General features: G+C 35.2%; 1 protein-coding gene across 1 annotated transcript in view; it reads right to left on the reverse strand.

The window, feature by feature from the left end:
• The window catches only part of LOC115213544 (protein phosphatase 1 regulatory subunit 14B), a 201,115-nt gene that overhangs the window by 20,908 nt on the left and 152,211 nt on the right, over positions 1-27,996 (reverse strand). The window contains exon 3 of the mRNA XM_029782577.2: positions 15,613-15,654. Coding sequence (XP_029638437.1) covers positions 15,613-15,654 — 42 coding nt within the window. The remainder of the gene's footprint in view (positions 1-15,612; positions 15,655-27,996) is intronic.

Genomic DNA, 27,996 nt, shown 5'->3' on the forward strand with positions numbered 1-27,996 from the left:
CTCAACAGGTCTTTTCTCTGTTTATTTGCCAATCACTTTACAGAATGTACTAAGTGCATTTTATCATGGTGGCAGCACCAGAGAGGCTGCAAAGACCTCTCAACCTTATGTTTTCTCTGTTACACTTGCTAACCACTCTACAAATTGCATCAGGGGCATTTTGTTGTGACAGTATTAAGATATTGATAAATGTATGTACAATTATGCAGGCTAGGTTTGTTTCAAAATATTTTGCAGCAGATTTCAAACTGTCTTCAATAATTTCACTTTGAAAATTAGTGTAAATTAGTCAAGAAAAGCCAACACTGAGTAAAATCTTCCTCATATTTTTAGAAGTAACTTCTTGATATCAACCCAACTTAAGACCACTACTGGTTCAACAATACAGAATCACCTGCTTTTAAAATGCTTATATATTTAAATTAAACTCTTCCTTCATCATGTTATGTAAAATCTTTGATTAAGTTATGCTTAAAAGCCCAATCAACAATGAGCTGAGCGAACATTTACTTGGTTGCTCAACCTGCTAGAAACAACAGCCAAATCTCCTTCAAAATCTCACATCTTGAAAAAGAGAAAAAAAAACAATACACAGGTCACTGTTGTTCTAGATAATAAAAAAAAGGAAATGGTCATGCCAATGATCATGTCTAGAATGCTTTTAACCTGCTTAATCAAGTCTGATCTACAGCTAAACAACAACAGCTATATTTAATGAAACACATTACCAATGTATTTTGTTCATGAAAGTTAATTAGTACTTTAATACATAAATGTTAAGTCAGTACTATTGTCGCCTTTCGTTTGCAATGTTTTCATATTCTGACAAAAATATTCCTGAATTTTATCCCCATGACAACTAACGAAAGCAAAAGAGGAAGTTTGGGAAGCAATCAACCGATGTGAGTGATTGTCAGAAGTGCATGTAAATACAATGGTCAGTTTCCAAACAAGACAATTGAGCTAATAATAATGATTTCTAACTTCAGTTGAATAGCATAGATTTTGTGGAAAAGGTATAATTTAATTGAACAGATTTGACTTTATCAACACAATTCACTTGATTTCAACTCAGAATGCAATAAGATATATTAACCCTTTCGTTACGGTATTTATTTTGAAATGCTCTGTGTTTCTTTCAATTACTTTAAATATAACAAAGAATTTATTAAAATAACTTAGTTATCATTAAGCTAGTGTTAGAAACATAAATTGTGACTAAGGTTTGGTGGAAGATTTTAATTCAAAACTTACGTATGAAAACCAGACATTTGTACTCAGAGCCAGAGCCGATTTCAGCCGGGTTGGTAACGAAAGGGTTAATAAATGGTACAAGAGATTTGGTCTAACACTACCATTTCAGCTTATCCCTGAGATGGTAATTATCTTTTTGGATTTCTGTTGTTTCAATACTTTTCCCCAACATTGTGCCGATGTATGTGGATGTGGACACACACACACACACACACACACATACACAAATTGATAAAATATCACCCAAGGACACATTTCTTGCTAGTTCATATTGCCAGAAACAGATAATATAAAACATAAAGTTCATTACTACAACAAGCAATTAAATCATTTCATAAAGTTAAAAACTTCAGTCAGTCAGTAACTATTGAAATTAATCACGTACACAGGTTTTCATAATTTACCTATTTTATCTAAAACCTGAGAAAAAAAAACTGAACAGAAAAAGTAATTCTAACCAGGAAATGAACAAAAAAATATGTGGCTTGCAGTGTTCACTCAGGCAGATATTACTAAATATCATTGGTCCTTCTCAGAACAAAAAGAGAATTTTCTCTGCATCAATAGAAGCCATAAAGCATTTTTTTATTGAATGGGGCAAGGTACAATGGAACTTTAAATTTTTGACAATTTAGTTTCTATGCTATGATAAGTGAAAAGATATTTATTGGGTCAATGGTTACATAACAGGATGTCCGGCTTACACCTCTCTCTCCTATAGATCAAAAGTCGAACCTGATATAATTAGAAATATAATTTTTTTTCCCTGGGAAATGTGAATTTTTGTTCATGTAGTCAGTGATTCATTACCATCATTTTATAATTGAAATAAAGAGGTATACAAAAGTCTCAAAAATATTTTTCATACAAAAATAAATTTCTGTATTATCAAAAGAGTGAATTTAATAGTTATTGCAGCTCTTTTAACATTTGACTAGTCAGTTTAAAAACAAAATGAAAATCGAATACAGGGTTCTTGCTAGTACCACAATTTTCTTAAGAATGACAATAAAAGCCATACCAAGAACATGAGAAAAACACAATTTCAGTTTTATTGATGAAATCCGTTTCCAAAATAAATTTCTTGAAGATTGAAACCATCAAATTTCAAATCAGATATTTTAACTTCTGTGAAATGTTTACTCTTTTACTTGTTTCAGTCATTTGACTGCAGCCATGCTGGAGCACCACCTTTAGTCGAGGAAATCGACCCCAGGACTTATTCTTTGGAAGCCTAGTACTTATTCTATCGGCCTCTTTTGCCGAACAGCTAAGTTACGGGGATGTAAACACACCAGCATCAGTTGTCAAGCGATGTTGGGGGGACAAACACAGACACATATATATACATATATTTGACAGGCTTCTTTCAGTTTCCGTCTACCAAATCCACTCACAAAGCTTTGGTCAGCCCGAGGCTATAGTAGAAGACACTTGCCCAAGGTGCCACGCAGTGGGACTGAACCTGGAACCATGTGGTTGGTAAGCAAGCTACTTACCACACAGCCACTCCTGTTTCTCAATGTTTTGCATCTTTTGTATCTTTGATAGCTAATTAACTAAAGAAACCTCAATCCAAAGGAAGGAGTAAAAGAAGGAAAAAAAGACAATTTTGCAGTTGGTTGATTTAGGAATCTTTGAGAAACAAAATTGTGTAAAAATGAAATTTTGAAACATTAATTTGATATATTCCACGAGTACCTTATCTAAATAATAGTTTCTTATATCAGTAGTAAGCACTCCTCAGCACATTCCTGCTACCTCTGTACTAAGGTTGATCCATTTGACTATCTCCTACCTATGAAAAGATGTGACGTTAAGCTGGTACAAGCAATCAGGATTTCTCACACCTATGAAAAGATGTGACATTAAGCTGGTACAAGCAATCAGGATTTTTCACACCTATGAAAAGATGTGACGTTAAGCTGGTACAAGCAATCAGGATTTCTCACACCTATGAAAAGATGTGACGTTAAGCTGGTACAAGCAATCAGGATTTCTCACACCTATGAAAAGATGTGACATTAAGCTGGTACAAGCAATCAGGATTTCTCACACCTATGAAAAGATGTGACGTTAAGCTGGTACAAGCAATCAGGATTTCTCACACCTATGAAAAGATGTGACGTTAAGCTGGTACAAGCAATCAGGATTTCTCACACCTATGAAAAGATGTGACATTAAGCTGGTACAAGCAATCAGGATTTCTCACACCTATGAAAAGATGTGACGTTAAGCTGGTACAAGCAATCGGGATTTCTCAGTTGGTAAAAAAGTGGGAAGAGAGGGGATTTAGTCAAATTAATCAAAGCTTGTACATGAAAGGTAAAAATCACGCCAAGAGAGACCTGAAAGCTTAATCCATTGCTTTACCAAACAACTTTCACTTAAAAGTTGAAAGGTTAGTTTTAGAATTTATTTTGAGGAAATGTGTGTCTAGAGAACCATTCTTTTAGCTGATTTTAAGGAAGGAAAGGGATGATTGTGATTCAGTATGATAAATTAAGAGATGATTAAACTAATTAATCCCTTTACACAACAGTTAATGATTAACTGATGTAGATTGTGGAAACTAGACTACACTCTTCCCAAAATCTAATAAATAAATAAACATATATATATAGAGAGAGAGGAGGGGAGGGAGGAGTATGTATAAACATTTTTTTCATTTTTCTCATAGAATTGAACAATGCCAGTTGAGAGAATTGATAACAATATTCAAAACAGATGTGTATATATTCCTGATATTATTTGATGATAATACACAGCCTGAACACATGTTTATATATTCAAGATAATGGTAACACTATTGAATTTATTCCTACTCATCAGCATTTGAAATATTGTATAGAGACCTGTCTCTGATGATACTTTCATATAACAGATACACTTGTTTCTTAAGTTAGTAGTCTACTAACACATTTTCTAACAGAAACAATCTACATCTCTTACATTCCATGTAACTCGTGTAAGGTAACTGAACTCAACTAGCACTAACTTTGAAAAATGTTGTTCACTGACTTTTGTCTAGGATGTCTAGCTTTTTGTAAAGTTCTAGCTTTTTATCAAGTTCATTTGCTCATTTTACATTCATATTCTATGCCAGCATAGTTTTGACAAATACTTATTTTGTGGCTGAATGCTGTTCATGTTGCCAACTCATACCTACTTTTCAAATAATGGAACACTTTTTTTCAGTTAAACTTTGAACCAAATATACAGAAAAATTCAACAAACACATGATGGATTCAGCAAGCTGGATGTATGTGCTGCCTTCAGAACAGTTTGATCTCTTAGCTCCATGCCACAGAAGCCTCTGAACAATCACGGCAATTAACCAACCAACTACTATTTCATTCTCAAATTACCAATAAAATATTGTTAACAACTTGATAATAGCTAAAAAGAATAAATGGATAGATAAGGAATAAAAATAATAGTCAAGGGATCATACACCCATAGCCTTCAAGGCCATTAATCTATTGAACATTTGATAATTTTAACATGGTTAACTTTTAAATGAGGATATAAGTATTGTATGAAGAGTATGGAATGGGGGGAAGTATTGAAACATATGCACATACACACATACACAGACCAGTATTTGATTAAGTTAGAGTTTATAAATGGTAAATCATTATTCACTGAATTTGTTCAAATGAGGTTTCCCCAGCAAGATATAGAAAATTACAACAAAGAGACCAGTTTATTGTTTTAAAGTAGAACTTCAAAGAATACAATCAATAACTAATAGTTAAGATGGTGGCAGTGGTGATGCTGGTGGTAGTGGGGGAAAAACAAATTCTGCAGCAGACAATGTTCAAAGGAGTAGAAGGATGAGAAGAAGAAGCAGGAGCAGGAGGATGTGGTGTTTGCAAGAGCTGGCTTCATTTTGAAGCAACTATCTCAGAGCAGCTTGTATTCATGTGTACATTTCCATGTACACATGGATACATGTGTGTAAGGATATGTGTATGTATAAGAAGAAATGAGAGGTTATGAAAGCTGTGCTTAAGTATAGGGGAATGTGTAGATGTACAGGAACATGTGTATGTGCAATTTTGGCTATACGAATACACGCGACTATATGTGTATAGAGGAATGTATGTATATACTAGAATCTATGATGTGTGTGTGAGAGTATGCAGAGAAGACTGAGTGTGTATAGCACATGTATGCATAAAGGAGAATGCATGCATACAAGAAAATGTGCATGTGTATAAGTAAATACATGTATATAGAGAGATTGTGTGTGTATATAGGAGAAAGTGTGGGTGTAGAGAATTATATATGTTTGTGTGTCTGTGTGTTTGTATGTATGTGTATATATACATGTGTGTATGTGTGTGTGTGTGTGTGTGTGTAAGGATGTGTGTACTTGTGTAAGATCCCAAGTTTACTAGTGTGTCAAAGAAAGAGTACATGTCCGTGCTTATGTTTGATGAGGGGGTGAATTTAGGTGGGTGGATTTGTGTGTGTGTGTGTATGCATGTTGGTAGGTATGTATGTTTGTGTGTTTATATGTATGTATGTTTAGGTAGCTGTGTGCATTCATGTGTTTACATACATCTAGTTGGGCATGCACGTGTCTCCGCATCTCTAGGCAGGGGATGTGCATGCATATATTTAGGTAGATGGGTATGTGCATGCGCACATGATTAGGTGAGCTGATAGTGGGGTGCATGCAGTGATGTTTGTGCATGTGCATGTATGCAGTTAGGTTTATGTTCAAGTCTGTGTTTAGGTTGTGTGTGTGTGGAAGTATGAATGAATGATTGTGTGTGTGTGTATGTGTGTGTGCACTCACGTGCGTACACATGCACCCTTGCAGTAACAGTAAATATGGACACATTTCGAAGACAAGCAGAAAATATTTTAAGCAAATATTTGTGTTTTATGATTGAGTAGATACATATAATATACACAAACATGCATCCCCACCCCATCAAATCATAGCTTCTTTATCCATAGTATGGGTCTACAAATCCTTCACATAAATCATACATTTTATTAATACATTTATTCACATAAATCATCCACTCATTGCCGATTTTATGGATTTATAAACCCACTATATAAATCATACATACACTGGTTAATATTTACAGGCAGCAAATTGGCAGAATCATTAGAATGCCTTTGCAGCACGTGTTCTGACACTTGGGGCTCTGAGTTCAAATCCTGTCAAGGTCAACTTTGCCTTTCATAAACAGACAGACAGACTGACAAATATAGATACATCAACATTTTATGTCCAATTTCCATGCTGGCATAGGCTGGACAGGTTGCCACTGTCTGAGACAGCACATATTCAGAAGTGTTGGTCACCTAGATGGATCAGAAGACTACAACACATGCATTTCCTATTTAGCTTCCTTTCTATGGCTAGGTTCCCTTCTTGACACCAGCCCCATTACAGAGTGAACTGGGTAGTTTTTTTCCTCTGCACACCAACCAGCACTAGTGAGGTTGTCATGTCCTCAACATAACTAAAGGCTCTTTACAGAGTATATTAAGCCATTTTTTTTTCTATGACACAAGCACTAAAGAGGCAACCAAGTCCTTGACAAGACAAAGGATCTTCCTGGCCCCATGTCTATGCTCACTCAGAAACTATTTTACAGAGTGTTCTGCGTGGATTTTTAGTGTCACCAATAATAGTGGAAATGTTATGTACACTGAAAATTCTGAATCCTTAAAATTCTGTAAAAACAGGGGGAGAATAATGTGGTGGTGAAAGAGGAGGAGAGACTTACAGTAATAGAATTGGATAAATGATGGACATTGATAGTAGGTGGTCCAGAAAGGGTAACAAGTGTATGAGGGGCAATGGATAAGTGAGACAACTAGGGTGATAGGGGTAAGTGAGAAGCATGAGTGAAAGAAGCATAGATACACTACCCCACACACTTACACACAAATATTATTTCTATTATCACTATTTGAAAAGCAGTGAGCCAATAGAATGGTAAGCATGCCAGGCAAAATCCTTAGAGGCATTTCATCTATCTTTACATTCTGAATTCAAATTCTGCTGAGGTCAACTTTGTCTTTCGTCCTTTCAGGGTTGATAAAATAAGGACCAGTTGAGTACTGGGGTTGGTGTAATCAACTTAACTCCCTCCCCACAATTTCAGGCCTTGTGCTAAAATTTGCAACCATTATTATTAAAGTGGCAAGCCGGCTGAATAGGTCACGTGTTGACAAAACGCCTAATGCTATTTCTTTCAGCTCTTTACATTCAGAGTTCAAAATCTACCAAGATCAACTTTGTGGTACATCTTTATGGCGTTGATAAAGTACCAGCCAAACACTGGAGTAGTTGTAATTGGCTTTCCTCCCTCTCCTAAAATTGCTAGCTTTGTGCCAAAAGTTGAAACAAATATTATTTTTATTACTACTACTACTACTACTACTACTACAACTATTATTACCATTAAAGTTGACCACAACATGATTTAAACTCAGAATGTATTTGGCTCTTTGTGCTGAGTTCAGATCAATTTTGCTTTCATCCTTTTGAAGTCAATAAAACGAAGTACTTGCCAACTACTGGTGTTGACTAAACACCTTTCCTTCCTTCAAACCTACTGGCCTTGTGCCGAGATTAGAAACTGCTGTCATCACTGTTGCCACCACCAGCATCATCATTATGATTGATATCCAAGCATGGCTGTGCGGTAAGAAATTTGCTTCCTGACCACACAGTTCCAAGTTCAGTTTCTTGAGCAACTGTCTTCTACTATAGCCTTGGGCTGAATAAAGCCTTGTGAGTGGTTTTGTAGCAGAAACAAAAAGAGGCCCGCCATGTGTGTATGTGTGTGTGTGTGTACGCACGCATGTGTTTATGTCTCTTTGTCTTGACACTGCAGGATAACTGTAAAATGATTGTCACCGTCAGACAAGCAGTGTTGTTCCTTTCCAATATTCTGCAAGACTATGTCTAGCTATGGGGAAATGTTATTTTCCTGGGAAAAAAAGTGGTGACAGAAAGGGCATCCAGCCAGACAAAATCTGCCTCAAGTAAACCCTGTCCAACTCATGCAAGCATGAAAGGGTGAAAGTTAAATGATGATGTGTTTGTTAGTCGAAACAGTTCATTTTCATATTGAATAAGCTACTCAATCACTCGGCAAATAGAGTTTTATAAATATATATATATTAGCTTTACAATTTTATATATGTTTTGACCATTATGGTTAGGCCATAAAGGTTGCAACAGATTTATAAAACTAACCTAATTATTAATAAAGAAATAAACCATACATTTATGCACATATATAAACATATGTAAATACTAGCTAACATCCATCCTTGTATGGTCTATGCACGTATGTGTATGTTTACATACATACATGCATACATACACTACACACACACAATCACACACCATACATTATTCATTATATAATGCACTGAAACAGACAGTTATATAATTTTTTACACCAATAAGAATATGCAGATATTTTTGTATATAATACTTACTGAAGCATGTCAAGCATTGGTAAAACACAAAAATGAATACAAATGTATATACTCACACACATACATACATACATACATACATACATACATACAGAGATTCACACACACTTTTTAAACAGCATGAAATTAACAGTTGTAGCAACATTGCAATAAACAGCCGTGCATACACTGTAACGTAAGCACTCATATGCATGTGAGCAAATACACAAAAGACACCATCTGCTTCAACATATATCATGCTTTAATTTATACACACACACACATTTACAGTAACACCAGTATATATTGTAAAGCTTCTGTTAATGCATAAACACACACAAAAGTATACAGGCACTTCAAATGAATTAAATTCACTCACAATCACCATATATATATACATTATATAGAGGGCATTTATGTGTAAAAATGCCCTCTATATAATATAAATAAATATATTTAAGTAAAAACATTGATGGATTTTTTTCTCTTATGAGGTTTCTCACGCTAACTACTTGATAAATTCTTATGAAAATTTTATCATATTTTTAAATATATATATATATATATATAGGAAGGGCATCCAGCCGTAGAAACACTGCCAGATCTGACTGGGCCTGACGAAGCCTTCCAGCTTCACAGACCCCAGTTGACCCGTCCAACCCATGCTAGCATGGAAAGCGGACGCTAAACGATGATGATGATGATGATGATGATGATATATTACATTATAACTGAAAGGCTCTAGTACTCAGAGTTAATCATTTCCAAGCCTTGTTTTTATGTTCTGTTTAAAATTCAAACTTTCACTTCATATTTCAAAAAATATTCACGACAGCTCAGTTTAGCAGCTGATGATTGGAAATGAGTAACTCTAAGTGTTGGAAATCAAAACCTTTCAGTTATAATGTATAAAAGAATACTCTGCATTTGTACCGAGTCCTGTAATTTATCTCTATATAATTTTACCAACTGTCACTGAAATTTTTACCAAACATTCTTTAAATAACCCAAACTTCTTGAAATGCCTAGATAGTGTTCCTGTATCAAGGGCCCCAGTTATGGGTTAAATAACAGACGACGGTCCATTGACTAAAGTGTACAGGATGCAGAAAAGAGATGGCTTCTAAGCAATGCTCTATCACATTAACCAATACCTCTGCCTAAAGGTTAAATAGGCTCAGTGACTCAAGGGTAATCTTGGAAAAGTAGGAGACTAGCAAATTAAACTGGTGGTGAGAAACAGAAGGTAATGGGAAACTACTGCTATACTTTTTCTAAAAAACAATCCAGAATCTTCAGACTTTGGCATTAAAGTTCATGATTACCAATGTCTGTATGCATGGCACCTGAATAGAAGGGATAGTGTATATTTGCTTTTAGAAACAGGAATATTCAGCAACCAAAACAGCTTGCAATGCCCAGATGTTGGTTTTTATATAATTTTCCTAACTATCACTGATATTTTGATCAAACAAATATTTTATTTCAAGCCAAAAGTATTTGTAATGCCTCAATGGTATCTCTAAATCAGTGTTTCTCAACCATTTTTTTTATCTATGGACTCCTTTGATTCCTATATTACTTATGTAGACCCTCATAGCCATTTGATGTTTAAAAAAATCCCATTATATTTCCATATTTAAATATTAGGATCTTTTCAGTTTGCACAGCAGTTTTTTCTAGCGGTGTCATGAAATTGTCACCCATAATTATGACCCTAGTATCGATCTATTGCATTTCAATCTGTTTTAGGGTTAGGGGGGAAGGGTATCTTTTTTTTCTTCACAAATGTAAATAAACCCAATCTGTTTCTTAAACGAAGGACATATTCATGCAGCACAGAATGTTTTTACCTCAATAGACGTCAGTGATTGGTTGAAATTGAAGAAAAAGAACAACAAATATCTTACAAACTATAGAATTTTCTCAAAAAAGCCAAGAGAAAAAGATGTTTTATAAACACATTCTATCAGTATACGAAGTTTAAAATTTTTTAGTTACCTAGAAATTATGTTAAAAACTGCCGTTCAAACCGAAAAGATCCAAATATTATAAGGAATTTTATTAAAAAATTGTTAAAATATTTTGCATATTGTTAATGTATAAGCAGTTTATTACACAGAAATTTTAACAACAAAATTTTATATAGACCTCCAAAGGTCATATGGACACCAGTTGAGAACCCCTGCTCTAAATAATTTTACTAGATATCCTTTCTACAATAAGCACAAAGCCTGAAATTAAGTGGGGAGTGTGATAGTTGATTTCATTGCCCTTAGTACTTGACTTGCACTGATTTTATCAACCCTGAAAGAATGAAAGGTAAAGTTGATCTCAGCAGAATTTGAACTCAGAACATAAATGTCACTGCAATATTAACCAAACATTTTCTATGTAACCAAAACTACTTGCAGTGCTTAGATGATAGTGTCTATATAATTTTATCGACTGTCACTAAAACTTTGACCTTGTGTAGGTGTATTTGCAAACAGAGAGTCGACAACAAAAACTGCTTTATCACATATTACTTCCTAGGATAGCTGAGGAAAAACATTCTACCCTGTATTTTTTTTTTTATAAATAGTCTCAGATAAGGCATGTAACATGTCTATTATATTTATAAATGTAAAATAAAAGAAAATACAAAGTTAAAACATTTTGGCATAACTTCTGAAAACTGAAAGTGTGGCCGCCAGAACATATAGCATACAAAACTAAGTACAGGTGTATTTAGAAACTGGCAGAGATAAAATAAAGATAGGGTAGGGGAAGGGGAAAAGAGGTTAAGATATAGGAAAACCAACAACAAAAGAAAGCAGGTACATAAATAAATTTGGTGATTTAGGTAAAATAATAGGTAGCTAGGTCAACAGAATACAGTGGAAATTAGTTACTGAATAAAATAAAACTGTTAAGAATTTTGGTGTTGATGGAGTGCCAAGGAATCTCACCAAGGCACAACACATCAAGCACAGTAGAAATAAGCATTACATTTATGGTACAGAATTGTCCAGACTGGTATGTCTTAGTTTATTTTCATCTGATAATACATTGGTAAAAGGTAAAGGCATTTACCTGACTACCTTAGCCATTGGTTCTTGTATGTCAATAAATACTATTGAATAGCATGGATCAGTCACTATTGTGCATGCACACATTCACGCAAACTTATTCATGTAATGTGTCAAGAAACACGAAACTTTACTATCATGTTAGAGATTCCTAAGTACAGGGTGTGTGTGTGTGTGTGTGTGTGTGTGTGTGTGTGTGTGTATGTATGTATGTGAGAGAAAGAATGAGCATGTGAGTGTGAAGGAGAAAGAGCGAATGAGTATGTGTGGGTGAAAGTATGCATGTGTGTATGCATATGTGTATGAGAGAGAGGGAATAAATGTATATGAGAGAGAGAGAGAAAGAGAAAGAATGAATGCATACGAGATACAGAATGTGCATGTATGAGTGAGTGTGTGTGTGTGTGTGTGCATACATGTGTATGTGTACGTGCATGGAAGTGGAATTGACTAGAGATATAGAGGAAAAAATTACATCCAATTTTTTCACGTCTTTAGCTGTTATATTTCAAAATTCTGTGACGAACAGCTAGAGATAAAAGATATTTTGGAAGTATTTAGCTCTAAATGTTTAAATATTTTGTATGTAATCCTAACATTTTTACTCAACAGTAATTACAGAATAAATTGTTTTAACCTACCCAATCACTACCATTAAAGATGTTGATGCAGCAGTAAAAAAAAAAAAAAAAAATCAGCATATTTCATCATAACCCTGAAACTAATGTCCAGTGAGTGACCTTTAAAGATTTTCTATAATTTTGCTTGCTATATTAGAAAATGTGAAAGCACATAGTCAAGTAATTTAGAGTGTTGGGCTCATAATCAATAGGTAGTGGTTCAATTCTTGAACCTGGTCTTGCATTGTTTTCTTGAGCTAGGTGCTTCATTTTATGTTGCTTCAATAAACTTACCAAAAATGAGTGCCAGTTACATCTGGGGGCTAACCCTGCAATAGATTGGCATTCTGCTGAAGAGGTGTCTTATATTCTCAGCTTAAATACTTTCAAAATCTGGATAAGCTCCAATCTCATGGGCCTCCAGGCCCGGAGCAGACTTATTAGAAAATGATTTCAAAACAAACCAAGCAGAGATGTTATATGACATGAAAACATTTAATTTTTTTAAAATGATATTAACACTAAATAACTGCTAGATTACACTATCAAGTATTTAACTCACAGATTTTGGGAAATGGTCGTGGGAGTGGGAAAATACTGACAATTTTTTTATTTTTTTACATGTGTGTATGCTCTATGAAACAATTCACTGTTGTCTGGCAAATACTTTGAATTAATGGTAAATTCTTCTCTTAACATTTACAGGTTTATTATGCTATTTTGTTGAAAAAATAGACATCATATCATCATTTTATCTTTTACTCTTTGTTGCCATCATAGTTTACACAATAAGCCAAGACTTCCAAAGTCATAAGATTTAGTAGACATAAAAAAATTATTAACAATAGAATAAATAGGATTAACTTTTGACTTCTGTTACAGTTTTTATAAATTTGACAAAATATTCCTTAATTTGTCAAAATATTCCTTTACAAAAAAGAAAAAGTTAAGAGTTATGAGGATAGTGTAGTTCTATTGAAAATTAGAATGGTCAATAAAATATTGATTTAAAATTTTGGCACAAGGCCAGTAATTTCGGGGGTGGGTGGCAAGTCGATTGCATTGACCCCAGTACTCAATTGGTATTTTATTGCCCCCAAAAGGACAAAAGGCAAAGTTGACCTCAGCAGAATTTGAACTCAGAATATATAAAGATGGACAAAATGCCATTTGACACTTTGCCCGGCATGCTAACAATTTAGCCAGCTTGCTAGCTTAATGATCAATAAAATATCAAGATAAATAACAAAACAATCAATCCATTGAGACCAAATTGTTAAGTTCAGTCTCTTGGATTGATTATGTTAATATCAATCAATGTAATAACAATGTTTGACCTAACTTGGTAAAGATTCAAAGGATGTTATTAATATTGCTACTGTTGAGGCAATCATCAAGCAGAAATATCTAAAAATCGATAACCACTGTTGGTCACCAAGGAAACTAGTTCAAAGAAGTAAAGTGAAAATTGATTATAATGAAAAATACATTAGCCATAGTGAAATGCAGGTGATATTAACATATTGTAAGTATAGGACTTGTCATGATGGGTCAATAGTCTTAAATACAGTGTGAGATTTTGACAATGGAAAGCCAAAGTGTCACACATATACATCATGCACAGTAAAGAAAAAGAAAAACAAGATTTTTTTTGGTACAGAACTGTCTAGATATATTTCTAATTATATCTTCGTCTGGCAATGTATTGGTAAAAGGTAAAGACATTTACCTGGCCACCTTGGTTATGTGTGCTTGTTTATCAATAGACTTTAGTAGATAGCAAAAACTACCATTGCATTCACATGCACACTAAACATGACTTTATGCTAACAAAGGTTATACTGTCATTGGTAATAGCATTGGCAGCACAGATCACTAAAAGTGCTTAGAGGACATCTACCCTTGTTTGCAACAAGGACATTTACATATATGTCCCTGTTGCAGCTGCATGGTATGTGTAACAGAAATGCTATGACATCTTGAAAATGCTTGGTAATGATGTAGAAAATTTATTACATACATTACTGATCTCAGGGATCAACTTAGCTTAAGTCAGCTAAGATGGCATCAGTTACAAATTGTGAGAGCATGAATATGCAATGAGGCTGACTGATGAAAAACTGATGAAGTGTTGTCAGTTTGAGTGGATGGAAGTTAAAAAAAAAACTCCAGCATAGAATGATATAGTTAGAGTGAAAGATACAGAACAAAAAAAAAATGTGTAAGGCAATTTAATACACCTCCTTCGATCATGTGTTATTTCAAATGTGGCTGGTTGCCTACTAGACACGAAACTAAAACAACTCACAAAAGAAGGATTGGAGTGAAACATTCAGAAAAGAAGAAAATATGAATGAGAGTCCATGACCATATCCATTGTTCTAGTCTGATTACAATTGTTTAGTAAAAACATATGATCAAACCAATATTCATCCAACTTCAGTTTTTTTTTTTAAATGCTTTCTGCATGTATTCTTTTAAATACATTGTTTACTTCTTTGCCCTTTGATGACATTCATCATGTATTTATCTTGTTAATGTTATTTCATTGTTGTAATTTTATATTGATGTTGTTCCTACAATCAAAAATTAATATATATATCTTCGAAAATAAATGAAAATGCTGTTGGACCATTATCAATCAACAATAGCGTGGAGTCATATCATTAAATGTAGTCCTATAAAAATAATGTATATACATGAATGTGTAGACACTGTTATTTTCTGCTGGAATGAATCCAGCATGTCAGAATTTTTTTTTTTTTTACATAAAACAGTTCAAATGAGATTAAGATGAATATATTCTATTTAATTAATATAGCTAAAAAAAGAAAATGAGAAACTAAACTAAAAAGACTTTAAATATGCTTTAAGGTTTATCTGTATAGATTCCAGTAGCTGTAACCTTATGTTGTTCTGGACCTAAGAGTTCTTTCAGTTAAAGCTTTTATGGTGTTTTCTTTTATGAAAATGGCAGGAAAGTATCCCCCTGAACAAATAAGCTTTACGCTGTGTATGAACCAACTTCCCTTTTTGATTAAGATACAGTAACTGTAGTAATATGATATAAAGTACATGACCAGGCATTCAGGCTCTTGTAGTTGAACATCATAACACAATCATAACACAATGTTGCTTCAAAGATATTTGGAGACAGGCAGACAAAAATAAACAAAAAAAGCAGACAAGTGTATATAACTCACCTCCACAACAGCGGGAGGTTGCTTGGGATTTTCCAGCATTTTCTGAAGAAGAGAAAGAAAAAAAGAAGATAAAAAATGTAATAAACATTACTAAATAAACAATGATAAATTATAAGCAAATACAAGACAAGAAATAAATATTCCTAGAAAGAGAAAGGAAATAGCATCATTACTATAATATTAACAAAATAAACCTGAAACTTAAATTAACAATAAAGTTTGTATCAATATAATTATCTTTTTTTTTATGTTCTTTAAAATTTTTGCAATAATATAAATCATACATGTGCTGCTGTCACAAAAAGTAAACTTTAGAATCAGAAACTTATCAATTGATTTAATCTACTGTGTGTGTAGCCGTTGTCTGTGCAACATCTATATTCTTCCCTATACCTGTGAAATCTTGTATCCCTGCCATAAGGCTTTACTTTCACACATGCCAACTTAATTTAATTCATCCTTAGTTGAAAGACACCTGTTGTTATGTCCTGTTATTTGTATTTGTGTAACTTTCTCTGTTTTTTTCCGTCCTTGTTTTCATATATAATCACTTTCTTCCAAGGAATCTAATGCTCTTAAGTTAGTTTTTCCTTGGGGCTGGCCAGATTGGAGCAATCTCAAGTATAACCAGCCAAAATTGCAAAGATAATCTGGAACTCAACTGAGGAAAGAAAACTCCGAATGACCCGTCCTTGTTTTCTTAGTATTGTGTATCTGGATGTTTTGTTGTCCCTTTTTTGTTTCACCTGTCTGGATATTTTGCGTTCTTGTCCCATTTTGTATTATATATATCATCATCATCGTCGTTGTTTAATGTCTGCTTTCCATGCTAGCATGGGTTGGACAGTTTGACTGTGGGCTGGCGAACCAGATGGCTGCACCAAGCTCCAGTCTTGATCTGGCAGAGTTTCTATGGCTGGATGCCCTACCTAACGCCAACCACTCCGAGAGTGTAGTGGGTGCTTTTACATGCCACCGGCACAGGGGCCAGTCAGGCGGTACTGGCAATGACCTCGATCGAATCTTTACATATGCCAACAGCACAGGTGCCAGTAAGGCGATGCTGGTAACGATCCGGCTCGAATGGTGGTTAAAGACGGAAGATGGAATATACGAGAATTTCTATTAATCACGACAATTGTTTCGATACATATAGCATTGATCCCTCACATGTGGGACACTTAACAACTGGGTTCAGAGCATCTGGCTGTGCAGATGTGCCTCATCAGGAAATAAATAGATACAACTCATTAAAATAACAGTTCCGCAATGTATCTTCTCATTTCGTAGAAGTAAAGCAGCAAAACAAATTATGTGTCTTCATATATATAGAAGATCAAAAATAAAATAAAATAAAATCACAGATGCAAAAAAGAAATGAACATGCAACACAGTGAGAAAAGTATTAAAAATAACTAACACACACACATACACACATATATATATATATACATGCACACACAGATATAGGCATGGCAGTATGGTCAAGTTTGCTTCTCATTCTCTTTTATTCTCTAGTTGTTGTTTAGCTTCAACTTCACTTCAAAAGTTCAAAAATTAATAAATGTTAAGCTTCATTGGGGAGGAGAGAGGAGTGAGGGACAGAGGAGAGAGAAAGAGAGAGAGAGAGGAGAGAGAGAGAGAGAGAGAGAAAGAGAGAGAAAGAGCAACAAATAGTTTGAAACACTAATCAGAAACAAAAAATATATTCTGTTGCATAATCTTTCTGTGCATTTCCTATTATTCAAAAATATAATAACACAATAGGAAAAACTCAAAATTATCATTATCCTCATCATTTTAGCGTCAACTTTTCCAAAATTGCATTGATTAGATAGAGGTTACTGAGGCAGAATTTTCTATGGCTGGATGCTTTTCCTGCTGCCAACTCTTACCTATTTCCAAGCAAGGTAATATTAACCTCATGGCCAGACAGGATTTTGCAAAATATTGGAAATGAATGACATTCATGTACAACAATCAAGACAAGGAGACACACACACACATACAACAGGCTTCTTTCAGTTTCCATCTACCAAATCCACTTACAAGGATTTGGTTGACCCAGCATTATAGTAGAAAACGAAGACATTTGCTGAAGGTGCCTTACAGTGGGACTGAACCTACAACTATGTAGCTGGGAAATAAGCTTCTTAACCACACAGCCACGTCTGTGCCTATGACTTGATATCAAATAAGAGAAAATGTTACACATTCCAAATTTTCAGAAAAACCAAGAACTGTAGATGAAAACCAAGTTTTTGGTGATCCAATCATTTGACTCAGTTCTTCAATTTCTGGTGGAAACCATTCTATTTAATTCATGTCATCACACTCTTTAAACCAGCCAGAGCCTCCCACCAACTTGTCAGGAGGAGGAAGAGGAGAGGAGGGATGGAGAAGTGGAGCAGAAGGGAGGAAGGTGGGGAGGAGGAGGAATTGGGAAGATGACAAGGAAGAAGAGTTTTACATTCACTTTTTCTCTACTGGCATGGGTTGGACAGATTTTCCAAGCCAAATACCCTTCCTGTCACCGTCATCTCTTATAATAAACAGGGATATAGTATATACCCTATTCTAAGACTAGGATGCATACACATTAAGTCTTAAGGAAATATTGTAAATGAAACAAAGCATGGGATATTATGATAAGACAAGATAATATACAAGGCAGTCAGTCTTTATATAAGTTCTATCTATTATGTGTTTATAAATAGGTTTCCTTACCCAATTCCTGTTAGTCACTCCAAATTGTTCTTGTGGGAGAGGGGGTGTATCTCTCACAAATGGAACTCATAAAACACATATGCATACAGACACAGACATATAAACATGTATACATACTCAGGCTCACATATGCATACAGGCACACACACACGCAAATATACAGACATATGCACACATGAGCGTAGACATACACAAACACATATGCATACATACACACACATATACATACATACACACAAATGCATACACAGATGCATATGCATACATACAGACACACACATATATGCATACATATATATATAGACAAATACACATAATTATACATATGCAGACACACACATAATCATACATATGCAGACACACACACACATATATATGTGAAAACACGCATAAACACAGACACATGCATACATACATGAACACATCTATACACATGTACATACTATACTGTGGTAGTATAACCAGCTGGATAGAAACAGGCAGTAATCTATCCTAAAAAAGGGCAATGTTCCAACAAGTAAATGTCATTACACCTGAGATTTCTGTTGTACCCTTCTGATCCTATGCTATCCTATCTGAAACTGACCCCATTTCTATGAAACAAACCCTTTTATTTTAAAATGTTCATATTTAAAGTAAAATATTTCATCGTAATTTTATGTAAGAAATATTTTCTTTTTTTTAATTATGTTCAAAAACATCAAATTCAAAGAGGCAAAATTATTTTACTAAATCTCAGTAAATTCTTGATTATTTTCAAATTCAGCTCAATGAAAGATATTTGCTGCAAAGTGGGGCTGAACCTAAAACCACCATGTAGTTGCAGAGCAAACTTATTAACCACACAGCCACACCTGTTTTCACACACACACACACACACACACACACAAACACACATGCGCTCTATCTGAAATACCTTTCTAGCATATGGAAATTTTAAAACAAGGAATTTTTTCAAAACACAACTGATTTTTAATTTATAATATCAGTTAAAAGAAAATTGTCTAAATATAATGTAAACCATCAACGTCATCATTTAACATCCACTTTCCATGATGGCATGGGTTGGATGGTTCTGAGATCTGCTTAGGCATGGTTTAATTAGAGAAACTATTCTTTTAATAGCATGATTACTAAAAACAACCTTTTAATATTGTTACCTTTGTTTCTTTTTGCATATAAGTAAATTGAACATTTTTAAAAGTGAAACTAAATAACAATAGAATCGGGGGATGATATTTTAGACAAAAGCTCTCTTCTGTCACTTGTTAAATTGTGAATACTGGTTCAAACAGTTTATATATATATATATATATATATATATATAATTATTATTATTATTATTCTTTAACTGAATGCCATGCATCCATTTCCAAGTATATATATATATACATACATACACACACACACACACACAATCAATAAATGCTTCTAAAGATATTGAGAAAATGAGAAGAACTCAAAGATTAAGGGAGAGGAGAGCAGTGTAAAATATTTATTTGCTAAATTTGAAATAAGTGTGAAATGGAAAGCAGAGAGTTAGTTTTACATCTATTCTTTGTAGGAGGAGGGGGGGCAGGAAAAGAGAAAGAAAATGGGGACAGAAAAAATAAATCAGAAAGATCAGGAAAAAAAATAAAATGACCAAATTTAAAACAACACACTAAAAACCAAATTTTTAAAAATGTGAGATGATGATGATGAAAAAAAATAGAAAGTAGCAAATTGAGTTAAAACTAATAAAATTTATTGATAAAGTGCTAGGAAGCCCTCTGGGGAGGGATTTCCACCAAACTAGTTCCATTGGCCTACTTATTAAAATACAGTCACTTTCCTAAAACTGAGAGTGAGGTGTCAGGTAAACTCTAGGAAACAGGAAGGGAGAGGTGAATAGTTTTAAAACTCCCCACACCACTTCACTACTGGTGTCTACTGGTAGACCTTACACACATATTTGTAATCAATGATCCAGTATCAAGCTTCCGAAACTTTTCTCATCTCTTGACATTTGAGCTTAAACTATCATACATATGTATATAAATATACGCACTTGCACGCGTGTGCCGCATGCGCACACACACACACACACGCACGAAAATTCCTGTTACAGCTGAAATAAGTTTCATTCTAATTTGATTCTACTTTTAAAACATTGCTTTGTTTGGTTTTGTTTTGTTTATTTTCTTCGTGAGGATTTTTCTTTTATTCATCCAAACCAAATTCTTTGTCTCTAATCTGGACCAATCAATGTGTGACTGGAATCCGATACCAAGTGCTTTTAGGAAACAAACCATTTCATCCTTTCTGGATCAGCTATTATTTATTTAACAAGTAACGCTGCATCACCAAAACCAGATCTTTGGATTTGTTTTCACCATATTCCTTGCATTAATGGATGTTAATGGCTTCCAGGCATTCCTTTAACCAAAGTTAGACCTCGTAAGGTGAAAAGTGATTTTTCTATTTCTTCTTGCTAAAATATGAAGACACCGATGACCATATAAAGATGCCTTTGAAATATATATTAGCCAAAGTAAAAGGATTAATCAGATCCCAGATGAAAATTGATAAATAATAAATTAATTTGATTTAATTCATAACCACATATTTCTACTATTTCTTAAGAAAGAAGAGTAAGAAAGCAGGATAAGATAAAGGAAGGAATGGGAGAGCACGAAAAAGAAATAGAAGTATAAAAGAAGGATTGAGAGAAGGGCAGAATAATGAGAAACAGAGAAAATATACGAAGGAGTAGAATAGGAAAGAAAGATTGATCAAGGAGAGACAGACAGGCCAAATGACAAGTGAGAGGGAGAGGAACAAAAGAGAGATAGTAAGCAAGCAAAAGGGAGATTGAAAGAGAAGAGAGAGAGAGAGAGTGTGTGTGTGTGTGTGTGTGTGTGTGTAGATAAAAAAAAACAGATGCAGGGAATTAGAGAAGTAAACGAAAATCAACTGAGAGATGACCAGGACTTATAGGGGCCAGGGTCTAGGAGTTAAGAAATACAGTCTGTGTGTGTGTGTGCGTGCATGCGCGCTGTATATATGCAAGTATATATAAGCATACAAAGGCGTTGAGCTGGCAGAAATGTTAACGCGCCAGGCGAAATGCTTAGCGGTATTTCGTCTGTCATTACGTTCTGAGTTCAAATTCTGCCGAGGTCAACTTTGACTTTCATCCTTTCGGGGACGATAAATAAAGTACCAGTTTCACACTGGGGTCGATGTAAACGACTTAATCCATTTGTCTGTCCTTGTTTGTCCCCTCTATGTTTAGCCCCTTGTGGGTAATGAAGAAATATATATAAGCATATATAAAAATCAAAATCATTTCGATGACTGGCATCCGTGCTAGCGAGGTGCAAAGTGCACCATACGAGTGTGATCGTTGACAGAGCGGCTATTTGAGTATGATCGTTACCAGCGTCGCCTTACTGGCACTTATGCCTGTGCTAGTAGGGCGCCAAGAACACCATCCAAGCATGATCGTTGCCAGAACAGCCAACTGGCTTCCGTACCCGTGGCACGTCAAAGGGCAGCATTCGAGCGTGATCGTTACCAACGTCGCTTCACTGGCACCTGTGCCGGTGGCATGCGTAAAAAGATTCGAGCGAGGTCATTGCCAGTACCACCTGACTGGCCCCCATGCCGGTGGCACGTAAAAAGCACCCACTACACTCTCAGAGTGGTTGGTGTTGGGAAGGGCATCCAGCTGTAGAAACTCTGCCAGATCAAGACTGGAGCAGCCATCTGGTTGCCAGCCCTCAGTCAAAATCGTCCAACCCATGCTAGCATGGAAAACGGACGTTAAACGATGATGATGATGATGATGATGATGATGTATGCACTCATTTGTAAATGTGTGTGTGTGTGTTTGTGTCAATGTACAGGTTTCAATGAAAGGAAATTCAGGGTATTAATATACAATTATATTCATGGGTGGACAAACAGCATTGACATGAAGTACAAGGCATTATCTATTTGTTGTTGTTGTTGTTGGAGTAGTAGTAGCAGCAGTGCTTTCTTGTTTAAAATGTATTCCAAATGTAATAAAAGAAAATAAACAACTGAGAGTATATAACTGAGAATGTTATGATTGTGTTGATTTGTTGTTTAATGTGACACAGTGCCCTCCTCTAACTGCTGTTCAACAAGGAACACACACACAAACAATACATACACATACTGTCAGAACCTTTGTGCCTCCTTTGTTGCTTGGAATGACACAACACACACACACACACACACACACACACACACACACACAACACACACACACACACACAAGTGCCATCTTTAATTGTGCTAACTTGAGTGACATGAACAGAAACAAAGATTTCAAAGGAAGATAGATGAAAATTGAAAAAAGAACATACAATGAAAAGGTGTGTGTGTGTGTGTGTGTGTGTATGCGTGCGTGCGTGTGTGTGCATGTATGTGCACATGTGCGCATGTGTGTGTGTGTGTGTATGTGTATGAAAGAGATGGAATGAATAAAACGTACAGAGAGAGAAGTGAAAACAGGAAATGAAGCAGGAATTTTATGTGATCTAATAGAACTTACACTCTTTTATTAAATATTGATTTACTCTTTATTAATTTTAAAAAAAGGGAGGGGGTTTATTCAATTAATTTTAATTGTAATTTTAATTCATTAGTTATATACTACAAGATCAATTTTTATTAGATTAGATATATGCTGTCAGTGAATCAACAATATATTATGGATAATATTTAATCAATGTTAATTAGAAGGATGTGAAACAAAGATGAACCCAATAAGATTTGAACTGGGATTATTGGTATTAGTAATGCATATAATTCCCTAAATCTCTTGAGTCAACCAAACTTTTTTCTTAAGGATATTTGAATGACAATGGATAAAAGGCAGCGAGCTGGCAGAATCGTTAGCATGCCAGACAAAATGCAGGTCATATAATTTGCTCTTCAAAGAAGCGATCTCTCTGACTCTCCCCAGACACAAGATTTTTAAATAGTTGTTTTAAAAAATTATAAATATTCAGTATTAAAAATTAACTGATTTTTTTTTTCTCTCAAAGCCAGGGAGACATGCGCAAATATTAACAAGCATAGCTAAAGAATGAATTTCATCAACAAACAGTAAAGAGTACATGATGGATTAGAAGGAAGAGAACAACAAAAAAGAATCGCAAGAGAAAAAGATATTAGTAGAGGGTAAGACTGACTATGTATACAGACAGGCCTTTATGAAAAGACGTTAAATAATCACTATTCATTCCTTCTTTTTCATTTTATACAACATAACTAATTTTTTTGATATATAGTCTAAAATAAAATTAGCCAGATGGTAAAAATGATGAAATAACTAAGCTTATTAGTTTCCTCTTTTAAATTTGTTGCAAGAAATTAGATTTTGTTTCATTTTTTGTTTGTTTTCTCGAATAATAGTGTGGTAAGTAGCTTGTTTACCAACCACATGGTTCCGGGTTCAGTCCCACTGCATGGCACCTTGGGCAAGTGTCTTCTACTGTAGCCTCGGGCCGACCAAAGCCTTGTGAGTGGATTTGGTAGACGGAAACTGAAAGAAGCTCGTCGTATATATGTGTATATATATATATATATATGTGTGTGTGTGTGTGTATGTTTGTGCGTCTGTGTTTGTCCCATCCAACATCGCTTGACAACCGATGCTGGTGTGTTTATGTCCCCGTCACTTAGCGGTTCGGCAAAAGAGACCAATAGAATAAGTACTGGGCTTACAAAGAATAAGTCCTGGGGTCGAGCTGCTCGATTAAAGGCGGTGCTCCAGCATGGCCGCAGTCAAATGACTGAAACAAGTAAAAGAGTAAAAAGAGAGTAAAGAGTATGTGTGTATATATATATATATATATATATATATATATATATATATCAGTTATCCAGCTTCTTCAAAAGTCTTTATTTGCAGACAAATAAAACAAATATTTCTCTCAGTCTCATTAGCATTACATCATCATTATCATTTAACGTCTGTTTTCCATGCTGGCATGAGTTGGACAGTTTGACTGAAAACTGGTAAGCTGGGGAGCTGCAACTAGGTCCCAATCTGATCTGGCAAGGTTTCTACAGCTGGATGCCCTTCCTAATGCCAACTACCCCAAGAATGTAGTGGGTGCTTTTTTATGTGCCACTGCCATGGATACCAGTTGCAAAACACTGACATCGGCCATGTCTATGGATTTACTTGGCTTGACAGGTTTTCTCAAGCACGGTATATTGTCAAAGGTCTCATTCACTTGTCACTGCCTCCATGAGACCCAAAGTTCGAAGGGTGCTTTTTACATGCTCTAAGGTACAGGCATCATTTACACAACACTGGCATAAGCCATGACTACGATTTCACTTGGCTCCACGGGTCTTCTTAAGCACAGCGTATCACCCAATGTTCAAAGGGTGCTTGCTGATTTACTTACTTTCTACTTTATTCTCAAGTAGAATGAGGCGAAGCATTCCACATAGGAACACATAACATTGTGTCAGGATATATATGCAACAGAACAACACATGATAATGCCAGTACTTTTACTTCCTTTTTTCCCCCCCTCTCCTCTGCTTCACTGGTCTCTTTGCTATTGTCTTGTAACCTTTGACTTTCCTATTTCTTTATTGCCCACAAGGGCCTAAACATAGAGGAGACAAACAAAGGCAGACAAAGGAATTAAGTCGATTACATCGATCCCAGTGTGTAACTGGTACTTAATTTATCGACTCCAAAAGGATGAAAGGCAAAGTTGACCTCGGTGGAATTTGAACTCAGAACATAGCGGCAGACGAAATACCGCTAAGCATTTTGCCCGGTGTGCTAACGTTTCTGCCAGCTTGCTGCCTTTTGTAACCTTTGACTTTCTTCCACCTTCCTCTTTGCCTGCATGTCTCTCTCCACTGCAGCTTCCACACAATCTTCACTATGACAGTGGACCCTGCCTAAAACATACTCTATTCAAGTTTCCAGATAATAGTAGAAAGTTAGTAAAGAAAAATAAAATCAATAACTAACAAAACTGCTAACAATGAGATTTCTGACTTAAGCATACAGCCACAAATTTTAGAGTTGGGGTTAATCAAGTGTCTCAATGCCAGTACTTATTTTAACAATCCTGAAAGGGTGAAAGGCAAAGTCAACATTGGTGGAAATTGAACAAAGAATGTGAAAAACACATATCATATAGTTTTAGCTCAATATTACATACAACTTGCAAGATATTTTTTCATCTGAATTATCTGAACACAGATGAGCTTATCTCAATGTGAAACATCTTCAGGTTGTAAGTAACCATTGAAGGTAATAAGCTAAGACATAACACACCATTGAATTTATTAGAAAATACCTCAGTTTATTATGAGACACCTTGAGTCTATCTCAGGATGCCTTGAGTCTATTACGGAATGCCTTGAATCTATTATGGAACGCCCTGAGTCTATTATGGAATGCCTTGAGTCTATTACGGGATGCCCTGAATTTACTACAGGATGCTTTGAGTCTATTACAAGACACCTAAGTTTATTAAAAGACAACTGAGTTTATTGAAAAATACTTGAGTTATTGAAAATACCTGAAACTATAAGAAAACATCTGAGTTGTTGGAAAGGGATTAAAAGCACAAACATTAAGAAAACACCTGAGTTGTTGGAAAGGGATTTAAAAAAACAACAAAAATTAAGAAAACACCGGACGTATTGAAAATAGATTTTTAAAAGAGCAACAAAAAATTATCTATCGTTATAATAATTTTGTAAGATTTTTTATTTCATGAGGATTTATAGGTGAGCTTTGACACAGGAAAGTTAAATAATGAATGGAATAAAGTGTAATGTGATATAAGGTACTGAAGATTCCAAATTGTAGGCTTGTTTTTTGTTATGTTTTTTGCTTTTTTTATACTGACTTGGCATGGAGGAAGGAACTGGGTTCATGGCCTTTGTAAGTTCTTCAAGACAAATGAGACTATTACACAGAAAATGTTGCAAGTCAACAACTGCAGGAAAAAGATATGCAGTGAAGTGAACTCCAAAGGACTGGGAAGAGTAGTGTGGGGCTGGTGAGAAGAGACACAACAGGAGTAATGAAGAGAAAAATATAAATTCAAAGGATTGTAGCACAACACCAGCCTACATTAAGGAGTACATGCCATTGTAGTAGTTGTATGAACACAGTGTGTTATAAGTAACTTTTCAAGGCTTCTGAACTGAAGGGAGGAAGTTGTCTTCAGACTGGAGCCCACAGGCAGGCGATTTTGACAGGAGGTTCACATTTCAGACATGGTTGAAAGTTTTACTGACATCAAGAGCAATAATATGGCTTCCAATAAGAACTTCAGTGAAAGACAGTAAATCTCTCCAGCATAAAAAAAAAAACATGATAATAAAATGTGTCCTATCTATTATGTACAATTTGGCTTTAAGCTTAATACCAAAGATAAAAAAAAAATACGACAAATAAACATAAAAACATATCTTCTATCTCAAGCATTATCTCGTGCTTTTAGATGATGTACCAAACTATGACTTTCCACATGCCCTACTATTTCTTGATAAACTTTTGAAAAAGACCAGTATTTTCTATCTAATCTGGCTGTAAGCCAAAGCTAGTCCACATGATCTATACTGCATAATGTTTAACTCAGTTTTTATTTTAGCAACCTATATAATGATGAACAAGATCTGCGGGAGTAGAACATAACATAGACAAGCATTGCGCATAGAAAATTCACTTATCAACTGTGCTACACTAACCCTACCTACCTACCTACTTAGCTGAACAGTCCCACTAACGCTATACATCTCATTAACTCTGGCATACTAACTCTATATATCTATCTTATCAACCATTCCCTACTATCCTATATTTAAAAACATACAAAGGCAATCCAATCTGCTGATAATGCAAATACACACGCATCTGATATGAAATATTGATTTCAAATTCTGGTACAAAATTTTAGGGGTTGGTTCAGTTGACTACATCAACCTCAATGTACAACTGGCACTTATCTTTTCAACCCTGAGAAGATGAAAGGCAAAGGTGACATTGGCAGAATTTGAACTCAGAATGTTAAAGTGGATTAAAAGCTGCTAAGCATTTTGCCCAGTGTGCTAACAATTCTGCCAGCTCATCACCTTATCCAATATGAAATATTAAGAAATAAAAAAAAATATACAATTGTTATATATGTGTGTGCATGTACACATGTGAAGGCGCATGGCTCAGTGGTTACAGCGTCGAGCTTATGATCATGAGGTTGTGAGTTCGAATTCCAGACCAGGCTGCATGTTTTGTTCTTGAGCAAGACACTTTATTTCACATTGCTCCAGTGAACTCAGCTGTAGAAATGAGTTGCGATGTCACAGGTGCCAAGCTGTATTGGCCTTTGCCTTTCCCTTGGATAAGACTGGTGACGTGGAGAGGGGAGGCCAGTATGCATGGGCGACTGCTGGTCTTCCATAAACAACCTTGCCCGAACTTGTGCCTGGGACAGTAACTTTCTAGGTGCAATCCCATGGTCAGTCATGATCGAAGGGGGTCTCAGCATGTACACATGCAGAAATATATTATTTATCAATGCCTGTTTGCTCGAGAGTTTTTTGCCCCCAACCCACCCACCATCTATATTGGCGTTGGTCAAGAGTGAAAATACA

The sequence above is a fragment of the Octopus sinensis genome, linkage group LG6, assembly GCF_006345805.1.
Source record: "Octopus sinensis linkage group LG6, ASM634580v1, whole genome shotgun sequence".
Taxonomy (NCBI): domain Eukaryota; kingdom Metazoa; phylum Mollusca; class Cephalopoda; order Octopoda; family Octopodidae; genus Octopus; species Octopus sinensis.